The 13,888-nt window shown below is 45.7% G+C and overlaps 1 protein-coding gene across 3 annotated transcripts in view; it reads left to right on the forward strand.

Annotated features, from left to right (window-relative positions):
• CFAP70 (cilia and flagella associated protein 70) overlaps window positions 1-11,246 on the forward strand; it is a 44,765-nt gene extending 33,519 nt beyond the window's left edge. For 2 of the 3 annotated variants that reach the window (XM_034784456.1, XM_034784458.1), the window contains 6 exons: window positions 213-349; window positions 2,378-2,530; window positions 4,274-4,435; window positions 4,942-5,031; window positions 9,132-9,233; window positions 9,562-10,140. In XM_034784456.1, the coding sequence (XP_034640347.1) occupies window positions 213-349; window positions 2,378-2,530; window positions 4,274-4,435; window positions 4,942-5,031; window positions 9,132-9,233; window positions 9,562-9,780 (863 nt within the window). In that variant the 3' untranslated portion in view covers window positions 9,781-10,140. Of the gene's footprint in view, window positions 1-212; window positions 350-2,377; window positions 2,531-4,273; window positions 4,436-4,941; window positions 5,032-9,131; window positions 9,234-9,561 lie in introns of all 3 variants that reach the window. The other variant, XM_034784457.1, reaches the window with a different exon arrangement.
• The last annotated feature ends 2,642 nt before the right edge of the window (window positions 11,247-13,888 follow it).

Here is a 13,888-nt window from a genome sequence, read left to right on the forward strand (position 1 = left end):
ACATACCCTTTGTGACAATGGTGTAGCTTCCTTTTGCATCATTTATCAAAACTTAAGCACTTAAAAAAATCAAAGAAATGACTAGTTAAGGTCAGCTGTGGCCTATCCTGCTCACATAATAAACAAATACATGATATGGTTTTGGATTATCACTGTTATTCTGAACCTCTGGTCTTTTCAGCATCCATGAGCCTCTCTCGCTATTATTTCAGTAATGAAGAAAACTAGTGGAGGAGCACTTGATCCATCACATGCGGTGGCCCTTGTCCCCCTTTCTGGACTTTCACAGCCCTCCCACACAATCTTCATGGAAACCATACACTTCTTGATGGAGGTCAATGCTCTACAGGTCAGTACAGCATGAACTGGGGAAGGAAGGTGGCATTAGGATTTTGAACTCATTTCCATGGGTGACAGTTACTTCCCTGTGGTATTAATCTAGTGAGATCATGGCAGCTTCCAGTAGGATGTTCTTATGGGTTTAAAGAGTGGGCTATGCAGACTCAACTCATCGAACATCAGTCAAGTCAACATTATTGTCAAGTGCTGCCAAGATATGGCTGTTTAGAGACTTCAGAACTGAAATGATCCTAAGATGCATCAAAAATAACCTTAGCTAGGCAAAGTAATAGGAGTGTTCAAATCCACCACTGGTTTGTTGCAGGAAGAACAAGTAATCCAATTTTTGTCCATAAAAGAGCCGTTTCAAGGATAGTTTTGAGAGGAAATACCTATTATTTTGATGCATCCTACAGACCAGGTAGTCACTTCTTGGATCAGAATAGCCATCCACGCACTTCTGTGTGCATCAGAGTAACCTTTCACGTGCATGTGGAGTGCCTCCCTTCCAAAACAATGGCTCCTTGTGGGTTTCATCAAATGGAACTCTCCCTGTGACCTTGGATTTCACAATAGCCATCATACGTTACAATGCATCATTTAATCCTAGGAGTACAGAATAACTTCTCCCTAAAAGAGTTGTGAAGAGGACTCACAGCACATATATTGTTCCATAGACTTTCACCTGTCCACATCATTCTGATGTATAAGCATCAGGGGCGGCTCTAGCTTTTTTGCCGCCCCAAGCACGGCAGGCAGGCTGACTTCGGCGGCTTGCCTGCGGGAGGTCCCCGGTCCCGTGGATTCGGTGGCATGCCTGCGGGAGGTCCGCCAGTCCCACGGATTCAGCGTACCTGCCGCCGAATTGCCGCCGAATCTGCGGGACTGGCAGACCTCCCGCAGGCATGCCACCGAAGGCGGCCTGACTGCCGCCCTCGCGGGGACCAGTAGGACACCCCCTGTGGATTGCTGCCCCAGGCACGCGCTTGGAGCGCTGGTGCTGATAAGCATACATCTTTGACCTTAGTACTCCTCTACCACTGACGCATTGGGCAGTCTAGTTCCTCCTTTGATTACAGTCACTCTCTACTTGTGGTATTTCTTCCCAGGTGATGCCAGTACATTCACTATCTTCTGTCACTCTCTTCTGCCAGTTCTTCCTTTGCCTTCCTTGTTTTCTCTTTCCTCTCTTAGGTACCCAATTCAATGTTTTCTTACCATATTGCCTCATGCATTAAAATCATACAATGGTAATATCCCACAGGAGCACAAAACACTTTCCAAACCAATATACAAACAGAAGCCCTAGGAAAAGGTGTGCAGTGGGAGGCCATGGAGGCACCTGGGAGACTCACTGCCCAGACCTCCTCCTCAGTCCCAATGCCAGCTTGTATGTGCCCCACATCCCCTCATCCAGGTTCTGTCTCTCTCACACATTCATCCTCCTTTCAAGTTAAGACCAGCAGCACCAGTATCAGTCCATTGGATAACCTTTGTCCATTAGATCAGAGCTACTCTCTGAGCAACCACTGGAGGGTTGTCCGAGGGACAAGCTGCCTTCATAACAGCACTCCAAGCTCCTCTTGTCTGGCAACTTTTCTTTCAGTTCTGTCCCCACTATCTCCTAGCCTGTATTGACAGGGGCCTCCTCAAATGCAGTGACTTCCACATTGTGCTGTATGACGTTAACTTGACAGAGAAGCGATGGAAATTTGCTGAGTGTTAACAGCAAACAAAGACAACTAAAAGCAACTGAAGCTAAAATTTCAAAGGAAAAAATGTACCCGTTCAGTGTTTGAACTGCTAATGAGACACCCTCTCATTAAATCGAGGATGCCTTGAGGGAACATGTAAAGTCATCTTGAGACATTACCTGTGTGTTGCGATACATACAGTGCATGGTGAGCATTCTGGTTGTCTGTCACAGAGGAGGCTGCACGTTATCCCTTTTCTCCATGCTGGGAACAGAACAGGGGTTGGGATGTTCATAGCTGGTGTTAGTTTCGTTACAATGCCTGTGTGTGGCTTTCTCTTTCAGTTTGTTCACAGGGCGCTAGCACATGAGCTACTGTGCCAGCAGGAAGGACCCAGCTGTGAGTATTACCTAGTGCTGGCACAAACACACTTGCTCAAGAAGGACTTCTCTAAGGCGGAAGAATGTCTCCGAGAGGCTATCCAGATTGACTACCTGGTAACTGTTTTTATGCTGCCCTGAGCAGTCAACATCCTCTCTCAGAACACAAGGAGATTTGCAGAACAATACAGTATATCCGCTGCTATGTTCATTCCAATGGGTCAGGTCCTGAGGTCTTGACTCGAGCTTTATTCAATCAAATTCCCGTTGCAGTCAGTAGGAGTTTGCCTAAGCAAGGATTACATAGAAGTTGAGTAAGAACATCAGGAGTTGGCCTGGTTCACTTCTCTTCCCCTTTATTTAGTTCATTATTTTGCATTTTAGTTGATCTTTTACATGAGGCAACACATCAGGGGGAGGACTCCTCTTTGTGTAGATCTCCGTCTTTCTTTCCCCTCAGTGTATATGTTGCTCTTGGGGGAATTCTGCGCCACTGTGCAATGCAGAATTTTGCAGAAATTAACATTGTGCACGCAGAATTTTCTCTCCCCCACAGAAATGGGCTGCAGTGCTGCTGGCTACAGAGCCCAGCTTGCACACTGAAGGCACTGCCAAGGGGATGGGGAGGGAGCTAAAGGGTTCTTGACCGCTGCAGTTCTCAGAACGCCCTGTGGGAAGGAAAGGGCAGCGCAGGAAACTCCATGCAAGCCTGGGACCGAGCATCAGGCTGTTTGTCCCTCTGGATCCCTGGGCTCTGGGGCGAGGGTAGGGTGACCAAATGAGAGGAAGAAAATATCGAGCCACGGGGGCGGGGTCCGTCGGTGGAGCAAAAAATAAAGCCGAGTGCTGCCGACGGAGCAAAAAAACCAACAAGCCAGTGCTGCTGGCGGAGCGAAATATCCGGACAACTTGCGTCCTGACCAAAGACCGGTCGGGACGCGGGACAAACACCTAAATATTGGGATGGTCCCAATTTTATCAGGACGTCTGCTCACCCTAGGCTAGAGGGGCAGGTGTCTAGGCTGCAGGGGGGTGGGGGGTGGGTATCTGGGCAAGGGGGGGCCCCTATGGCTGGGCTCTGGCGGGGAGGACGGTAGGTATCTGGGCTAGGGGGAACCCGTAGCTGGGCTGGGTGGGGGGAGGGGATTTGGGTGTATTGGCTGCGGGGGTCCCCGCAGCTGGGCTGTGGAGGGGAGAGGTTGTGGGTGGGTGGGCTCTGCGGGGGATGGGGTGGAAGGGGACAGAGAAACAGGAGCTGGGTTGTCATAGGGGTTTCTTTAACTCTCTGCCCCGGTGGGGATTTTTCTGTGTGTGTCTGCATTGTTACAGACATACTTGCTGACAGGTATTTTGAATAAATTACAAAAATAATTTAAACTGGCGTGATTCTGCAGTGTTATTTTGACAAATAAAATTTGCAGAATTTAAAATATTGTGTGCAGAATTTTTAATTTTGGTGCAGAATGTCCCCAGGAGTAATATGTTCCTTTCTCCCTGTGTGAACATGTGCACTTCTCTATTTCATATATATAATTATGATATTCAGATGAAAGGGAGATGCATCTTTTGAGAATGTCAAGTTGAATAGAGCATGCAGACAGCAGCAGAACTAATATCGCTAAATGTTTTTTAATATTTGTATTTGTCACGGATTAGGCCCCCATTGTGCTAGGTGAAGTAGTTGTTGTGCAAGTACTCCTCGCTACAAACTCAAACTTGCTTGTATGTAAAATACATATCTGTAAGCAAATAGCCTTCATCATCTCCCTTACGTCTGAGCTTAGATGCTATCCAGTTAATCTCTTGTCCACTTTGCCCTACTTGTCTCACTTTGTCTAACTACTGGGTTTGTTTACATAGAATCCAAATGCTTGGGCACAGAAAGGGCACCTGTGCTACCTGAGTGGAAATCTTAGTGAGGCAAAGGAATGCTATGAGCGAACCATCAGCTTTGTAACGGATGCTTCTGAGATACACTTTGTTTACCTGCGACTGGGGTCGATCTATCTGAAAGAGAAAGAGGTGAGGAGCTGAACATGGGATCTAAAAATGGGAGATAAACCAAGGCAGGGAAAGTAACTATTCTGGATGAATACTGTGAATTGCAACTTTTATTTTCATAGCTGCAGATCAGACAATACAATTAAGTCTTTTAATGAACTCAACTCTTTGGAGCAGTTTACTTCTTTGTGTGTACAGTGCCTAGCGCCAATCCTGATCAGAATCTTTGGGTGCTGCTGTAATAATAACCCCAATAATTTTTCTAGCACTAGATATGGAGAGCTAAACATTTCTTGTTGGCTTGTTAATCTGAGGCTCTCAGGGGCTATACAGGCAGAACTGCCTGCTATGGGAAATGTGAGTAGGTTCTTGGCCACAACCAACAGCATTTGGATGGTAGTGTCCCCTCCTATATGAGCCCAGTTGAAATATGGTGGTTTCAGAGTGCCTGTGGAGGAAGAGCAGCCATGGTGCAGAGTGAATGGTTACATTAGAGAGAGCAACTTACTGATCTCTTCTCTTGGCAGTATGATAAGGCAAAGCGCACCTATATGCTGGCCTGTAAGAAGTCCTCATCCTGCCTGACCTGGCTGGGAGTAGGAATCGCCTGCTACAGGGTAAGAGAGTGAAAAGCATCCATGCTTGGCCAGTCTTTAGACAATTGCATGGATCTTGGGAAGATGAGATTATGACTTGACTTTCCACTGTTCCCCTTTCCTTAGGTAAAAGCTGTTCATCCAAACTATCTGGGGGGACCAGAGTTCTCTAAAGATATTCTTAGGGTAAAGGCCACATTGCAGTGGGTGCCATCATGGTTACATGCATGAGACTCACTGATGCTAAAATGGAAAGTTTGTGAGAGGAAAAAATACTCTAACCAGCTGTAGAACAGACAATCACTGTGTAGCAATTAACTCCTCCTGGGACTAGAATCTCTTTTCTCAGTGTGATGTCCTGCTTGGGGTACCCAGATCTGTGAGACACTGTCTTGACCCTCAGTCTCAGCAAGTGAGAGCTTTGCTCTCTGACACTAGCTCATCTGCCTTCCCGGCAAACTCTCCAGGATTCTGCCAGTCCAAACTTTGCCTTGCCGGTAACAGTCAATGAACCCCAATTCCCAAGTTCCCCAGAAACATCTCTCTGTGATGTCCAGAACTTCTGAGAGTGTCCAGTCAGAAGGAAAGTTTGCTGCCTCCAAAGAGACAGAACACACACCAGCCTGTTAGGTTAGCTCAAGACTTGCCCTTTACTATAATACACAGCACTGAGATGGTTTTGTAATAAAACAAGAATAAGTTTATTAACAAAGAAAAGAGATAAGTGTTAATAAGTAAGAATAAAAGAAACAGGTATGATTACAATTAAAACCAAACACAGCACACTTTCAAGTGACTAAAACTTAATTTCACAAGTTACTCTCTTTGTCTGGGTACTAGATAATTAAAAAAACAAATGTTAGACACCTGGAGTTAGTTTCTAGTGACTCTTGCCTTTCAGGCCAAGCAAATCCAGCTTTCAGAGGCTTGGAAGGTGCTGAACACTAAGTCCCCTCAGTGACGGATAACCAAAATGGGATTTTGCTTGTCTTTGTATCCCCTAAAGTTCAATGTCTCTGGAGCCAGGAAGGCTTTGTGGGGTGCAGATTCCATCCCCCATCATGATCGTTAAGCAGTCTCCTCCCCTTCTTGTTAGCTTGATGGCTTTGTTCAGCTTATATATAAACATATTTGCATTGTGATCAAGCTGGTCAGACAAATAAATACACATTCCTTTGTCTAGGGAAGGCTGGGCTTATGTGCTGCCTCCCAAACATATCTTAAGAACATATTTCCAGCACACATCAATAACTCTTTGTATACATTCATACACACACCATGCAATGATTTTGGAGACCAGCATGTTACCAGTTTGCATAAGATACCTTACGTAACACCTATTAGATACAGGTTATGACAACGTGTTGGGGCACTGAGTGTGTCAGACCTGCTGCGAATTACAGTCAGGGGTGAAAGTAAGTCCAGTGACTTACCGGTACGCTGGGGCCAGCTCTGGCCCCCAGAAGGAGCAGGGCCTAGGGTGGAAGGGGTGTGGCTGAAAGAGTCAGAGCCAGCCACTCCCCCCACCCCCCGGGGTAGCAGCAGCAGCCCGAGGCTCTTGGGGCTATTTAAAGAGCCCGGGGCTCCTCTGCTTCTACTGCCCCGGCCCTTTAAATAGCTGCAGGAGCCCTGGGGAAGCAGCGGGGCTCCCATGGCTATTTAAAGGAGCAGGGCGGCAGAGACAGCTGGAGCCCCGGGCCCTTTAAATAACCCCTGGAGCCCCCCACTACTCCTGGAGCTACTCCTACAGCGGGAGCCCCGGACTTTTTAAACAGCTCCCAGGGCCTCGCAGCCCTACCCCAGGGCTCCAGAAGTGGGGCTCTGGTGGCAATTTAAAGGGCCTGGGGCTCCAGCCTCTGCTGGGAGCCCCAGGCCCTTTAAATTGAACCCTGGGGAAGCCAGGCCGTCCCGGTACGGCAAACCGGTTCTTGCCGGTATGCCATACTGGGGCGTACCATAAGAACAGCCGTACCGAGTCAGACCAAAGGTCCATCTAGCCCAGTATCCGTCTACCAACAGTGGCCAATGCCAGGTGCCCCAGAGGGAGTGGACCTAACAGGCAATGATCAAGTGATCTCTCTCCTGCCATCCACCTCCATCCTCTGACAAACAGAGGCTAGGGACACCATTCCTTACCCATCCTGGCTAATAGCCATTAATGGACTTAACCACCATGAATTTATCCAGTTCTCTTTTAAATGCTATTATAGTCCTAGCCTTCACAACCTCCTCAGGTAAGAAGTTCCACAAGTTGACTCTGCGCTGCGTGAAGAAGAATTTCCTTTTATTTGTTTTAAACCTGCTGCCTATTAATTTCATTTGATGACCCCTAGTTCTTGTATTATGGGAATAAGTAAATAACTTTTCCTTATCCACTTTCTCCACATCACTCATGATTTTATATATCTCTATCATATCCTCCCTTAGTCTCCTCTTTTCCAAGCTGAAGAGTCCTAGCCTCTTTAAACTCTCCTCGTATGAGACCCGTTCCAAACCCCTAATCATTTTAGTTGCCCTTTTCTGAACCTTTTCTAGTGCCAGTATATCTTTTTTGAGATGAGGAGACCACATCTGTATGCAGTATTCGAGATGTGGGCGTATCATCCATTTATATAAGGGCAATAATATATTCTCAGTCTTATTCTCTATCCCCTTTTTAATGATTCCTAACATCCTGTTTGCTTTTTTGACCGCCTCCGCACACTGCGTGGACATCTTCAGAGAACTATCCATGATGACGCCAAGATCTTTTTCCTGACTTCTTGTAGCTAAATTAGCCCCCATCATATTGCATGTATAGTTGGGGTTATTTTTTCCAATGTGCATTACTTTACATTTATCCACATTAAATTTCATTTGCCATTTTGTTGCCTAATCACTTGGTTTTGTGAGATCTTTTTGAAGTTCGTCACAGTCTGCTTTGGTCTTAACTATCTTGAGCAGTTTAGTATCATCTGCAAACTTTGCCACCTCACTGTTTACCCCGTTCTCCAGATCATTTATGAATAAGTTGAATAGGATTGGTCCGAGGACTGACCCTTGGGGAACACCACTAGTTACCCCTCTCCATTCTGAGAATTTACCATTAATTCCTACCCTTTGTTCCCGGTCTTTTAACCAGTTCTCAATCCATGAAAGGATCTTCCCTTTCATCCCATGACAGCTTAATTTACGTAAGAGCCTTTGGTGAGGGACAGTGTCAAAGGCTTTCTGGAAATCTAAGTACACTATGTCCACTGGATCCCCCTTGTCCACATGTTTGTTGACCCCCTTCAAAGAACTCTAATAGATTAGTATTACTTACAGCTTACTTTCACCTCTGATTACAGTAAAACATGCACTCTACCAGTTGGTATTAGAGGGCTCCCAGAGACACACTCAGTACATTGTCACATAGGCATGCAATCACTGTGCTGGACTCCATTCTAAATGAGCACCTACCTGTGTGCAACCTAAGTGTCAACAGGAAGGATCCTTTTTCTTTTGACTCACATTGCTTCCCCCATTGGAAGGAATGTAGGCAAGTCAGCAGATGGGAAGGGCTACCAAGAATAACCCTTTCTTTATTAAAGATGTGAGGATTTTCAGAATGGTTTAATAAAGACAGAGAGACAGACCTGAGATCCCTGCAGCCATAAAGAGCGTAGCATCTCCCAAGGGGCTGCTTTGCAAGGTTCCCTCATCTGAAGAAAGTGAATGGGAGGGGTCAGGGTGACTCTACTTTCCTCCTCAACCATCGTAAGGGTTCCCCAGTAGTTTCTAAACTCTAGACACATGGCGGTGAAAGAGTGTTTGTTGCTTTCTTCAGTGAGAATAGTCCATGGGTAATTTGTAAGAGGACTGGGCTCTTCGGTAGTGTCTGAGTCAGTGATGAGGGGCTTTCCCTCCAGTCAGGAGAGCAGGAGAGTCTGACATTGCAGTTGTCTCACTCTCTCTGCTCTAAATTTGTTACACTGTGTCATTATTATTGTACAATTCAGAGGCGCCTAAAGTGAGGTTCATTTCTGAAGGTTTTTAACACTGATTTCTTCAGCTGTCATATACCAGGTGTGTGTTAAACTCTGAGCAATACTTCACCTGCGGTTCAGTTTTTGCTCATCTCTTTCTCTCTCTCTGTAAAGCTGAAAGAAATTGCGGAGGCAGAAGATGCCCTCTCTGAGGCCAATGCCCTGAATAACAACAATGCCGAAGTGTGGGCATATCTAGCGCTAGTCTGCATGCAAGTGAGTGTCTTATCTCAACATCAAATGTGATGAAACATGTTCTGTTTTATCTACATCAATGTTTATCTATATGTCTCAAAGGTGCCTCATTGGTAAAGATAGATAGGTTTGGGGTTTGTTCTCTGGAAACACACAAATGTGGAAGCATTTTAATGCCAAAAGAAACAATCTTCCCCTTTGTTTCTCATTACCCTTTCTCCTACTAAATATTCCACAGCTGAGGTATTCCTGTCATCCAGCCTTGTTAAAATGTGTCTCTTGACAGTAGCTGAAACACCTGATTTTGTCCTATCAAACAAGCTTCTCACAGGCTACTGATGTTTTTCAGGGAGGAAGGCAGTTGGAGGCAGAGCAGTCTTACAAATACGCAATGAAGGTATGTATTTTTCTTATCCCTTTTAGTCTGGGGGAAAAAAGTAGGATGAAGAGGTCGGCTCATGGTCTGATGTCAATTAAAAAGGAAGTCATCTATTTTTCTCAGCAGAGGGTTCTGAATATTCATATAGTGAGAAGTACTTGCCCTTTTTCAGGTTTGAATTATATTTGAAAATAAGATACTCAATTAAAGGTGATATTTCTGAGGCTTCTGCTGTCAGCTGCTATCATCTTGCTGACATATGATATCACTTCTGATACCAGCAGTAGGGAAATATTTGTACAATGACAAAGGCTATTTCTATTTTCTTTACAGTCTCTAAGTGGGATTAGTTGGTTGAATCCTCCTTCATGGCCCAAAGTATTCTAGGAAGATGTATCTTAGGTGCTTTAAGACTTGTTCATGTGTCCCTGTTTGATCCTCTTCTTTTCCATACAGTTAGAGCTGAAGAATGAGGAACTGCTCCAGGAAATCCATGAGGTACAGCGAATGGTTGGCTTCGGTAATCCATCGTTCTGAGCACTGCCTCTTCTCTGATCTATGGTCTCTTCTGTTCAGTCAGGAGATGGGTGAACATCATGGTCTTGGCCCTCATTCACTAATGAAACATTCCAAACGTCCAAACTCCTGCCGATATAGTGGATCATCAGGTGGTCTGGAGAAATTAAACCCCTCACTGGCACGGGGGTGGGGGAAGGAGAACCCCTAGATAAAAGGCCATGGGAATTAATTCCCCTTTTATGATGTGTTACATCAGTTCCTTGATGTAACATATAATACATTCATCAGCCCAGTTCATCTGCTTTATGAAAAATAACTCTCATGTACAATATAAGAAATAAAATAGCTCAGAAGCAATTAACATGGGGTGAGACTCTGAAAAGTAACTCTAAAAATGGTATCATGTGGTTACAAGTTGATAGTTTGTTAATAATTTTTCAGATCCTATTCACTTAGTTTAGGAGTAAAAATACAGGTGTTTTCCTCCTAACTGCCAGCTCTGTAAACTCCATCTGAGATCTGAAAGTCACACTGAGTTCTTTCAGGGTTATACATCTTCACCAGTATTAAAGCTTCTGCAGTTGACATGTAATTAGCAGTTTGGCCGATGATGCATGAGCCAGAATGGATTCCAGCTCTCTCTCCCATAGCTGTGTGTAAGCAGTGGCAGCAAGTGTATAAAATAGTAAAAACTTACTATTGTCGGTAAGCAGATATGACTTGAAATAATGACAGTGAACAGATTTATTGAGTAAGAAGGTACCATTTTTACAGTCACTTTTCAGAGTAGAACCATATTTTAAGGACCATTATCAGAAAAGTATCTTAGGAAGTGATTATAGTCAAAAAGTAAGTGAATGGTTTTATTATAATACACTGGTACTTGACCATTGGATACCCAACCACCATCTTTTTCTGTTAGGGTGGGGTTGGTAAAAGAAAACTACTCATAAACCAGCAGTTAGCCACTGATATTTCCATCATTCAGAACTGGTTTTATCAGGATTATACCTTTAAAAAATATATTATACATCTTTTCCTTATTTGGAGTCTTGTTCTTATTGTAGCACAATTTTGGCAGCCATATAGAAGGAAGGGTAGGAGAGATTATAATGCTGCGTTAATTTTATTCCTAATAAAATTAAGTTTCTGTACTTGAAACAATCTTTGTATGCTTCTTGTTTGTAAAGCCTCTAGGTTTGTCCTGGTGGGCTTCTGTGCTCGCATGCTACCTGCCTTTACCGATATATCACCAGCAGGTCTTAAATCAGCAGGAGGCTGTGCTTTTGTTCTAAGGCCTCCCCTAGGATGGGATTCTATTTGCACCAGATATTAATCTTAGTCCATCTTTTTATGCATTTAGAAACACCAAAAAACTTTTCCCAAAAGAGTTTATGTGGGTGTTCAAAAAACAAAAGGACACAAGTCCTGTCCGTATGTATTATCTGTCCCTTCCATCCCCTCAGGGCCGGCTCTAGGCACCAGCAAACCAAGCATGTGCTTGGGGTGGCACATTTTCAGGGGTGGCATTCCGGCCATCTTTTTTGTTTTTTGTTTTTTGTTGCTTTGGGCGGCAAAAGCCTAGAGCCGGCCCTGGCAGCAGCAGTGCGTGGTGCACGCAGGGCACCCTGGGGCTGCTACGGTTCACGCTGTGGGGGAGCAGCGCCCGTACCTTGTGGCTGGGCCGAGCAGGAGATACTCGTGCTGGGGGCCGCCCCGCGGGGCACAGGGAGCCACCTGCAGGTACCGCAGGGCGGCCGCCCCCCAGTGCCGCAGCCGGGGCTGGGCGAAACAGCCTGAGGACTGCAGCAGGACAGCCAGAAGCAGAAGCAGCAGCGGGGCCATAGAGGGTGGGGTGCTGCCATGCGGGGCCCGCATCCCGCTCTCCGGGGCTCCACTCCCTCTGGGGCTACCCTGTCCTGGCTCCTCAGCCCCCTGCCGGGGCGGTCCCCCAGCTCTGCCCTCCCGGGTCCGGCCGGTCCTGGAGGTGGGATCCCTGGCTGGAGGGACCCTGGGCTGAGGCGTGCCCCGAAAGCCCCACTGCTTACCCCAACCCTGCCAGTGCCGGACTGGCTGGAGGCAAGGGGGGAGCGGGCGGAGTCAGCACTGGTGGGGGGGAGCCCAGGGCTGGGGCGGCAGGGGGTGTGGGGGGGGGGGGGGGGGGAGCCCAGGGCTGGGGGGGCGGGGGGTGCGGGAAGGGGGGGAGAGAGAGACCAGGCCTGGGATGGCAAGGGGTCCGGGTGAGGGAGGGCACTGGTAAGGGGAGGGGGGGGTGAGAGCCCAGGGCTGGGGTGGGGGGCAGCCAAAATTTTTTTTGCTTGGGGCGGCAAAAACCTAGAGCCAGCCTTGCATCCCCTTATAAAAAATCTACTCTCTTGTTTATGTTTGACTTTTAAGAGGGCTGTTTTTGATTAATTTCTTTGTACTATGTTGTACAGAACTTACGTTTTACAACCTAGAGGTTGAGATGGCATTTCATAAACAAACATTATTATTATTTGTATCATTGTAGCGGTTGGGGGGCCAAGTCATGGACCAGGACATGCTAGGCACTGTACAAAACACAGAACAAAAAAGATGGTCCCTGCCCACAGAGCTTACAATTACTGATTTTTTTAATTATTATTTGAATTCTTGCTATCCTAAGCTAGGCAGGACGTTTATACTATTTAATATCTAAAATGACGATTTCCCATCCTTTAGTCAGATTGATAGTACTCAAAAGAGATATATGTGTTTCTTTTTCCCACTTATTTTTGTTTGATTTTTAAAACAGTTCAGTAGTTATGAGAACTGTATAAGGTACCAGCACCATAAAACCAGAGACCTATGTGTATTGAAGAAGAGTCCACCTCACCAAGAAAATTACCAAGAAAGATACAAAATCAACACAAAAAACAGAGATGCTTTGTAAGCCAGCTGGTTGGGTGGTGTACCTCACCGATCAAGCTGAAGAGGGTTTTGCAAACTAGAACAGATGCAATAGTGATTGAAACTGCTGGAGGTTTGTCCTCCTGCATTGTTATGATTAATAAACATTTATGCAGTGCCATAATTCTGCCACAAAGAATTTTCCATCTAAATTAGACAAGCATAGACCATGAAGTTAGATAGTGGAGGGGGGGTTGGAAAAAGGAGAGATGAGGGTGGATTATTATACAGCAAGTGACTCTCATAACTTCTGATGCTTTTAAGAAGAGACTGAGTGAGACAGGACAAAGGGAAGAGTAGAGAGTACAGGAGTAGAGAGTACACAGCAAGGCAAATGCTATGTGTTCTGAGGAGGGAGGATGGCAAAGATGCCTGATACCCAGGAAGAGGGATACTGTATAGGGGCAAGGCAGGAAACAATAAGAGGCAAAAGATGAAACATGGGCAGGGCGCAGAGCTGTTCAGAACCATAAGTGAAGATGATTTTGATCTTGACACAAAAAGAGACAGGAACTTGATGAAGGTACTCTGGGGGTGATATTACCAGAGAGGTGGGAAAGCAAGTATATTTGAGCTACTGAATGGTGGATAGATTGGAGAGGAGAAAATAATGGACACTGGAAAGGAGGAGATTAGGTATCCAGGCAAGATGCAACAATGATGTGAACCAAGATTTTGGTAGTAGGGACAGAAAGGAAAAAGCAGATTTTAGAAATGTTAGTGTGAGAGGTTTGGCAAGAAACTGGCTGTTAGGAGAGAAGGAAAGGGAGGAGTGATAGGATGTGGTACAAGCAAGTGATCTGTTAGTTCTCCGGATCGTTTTGTGCCGCTAATTGTCAGTGAAGCA

Source organism: Trachemys scripta, chromosome 10, assembly GCF_013100865.1.
Source record: "Trachemys scripta elegans isolate TJP31775 chromosome 10, CAS_Tse_1.0, whole genome shotgun sequence".
In the NCBI taxonomy this organism is placed as follows: domain Eukaryota; kingdom Metazoa; phylum Chordata; order Testudines; family Emydidae; genus Trachemys; species Trachemys scripta.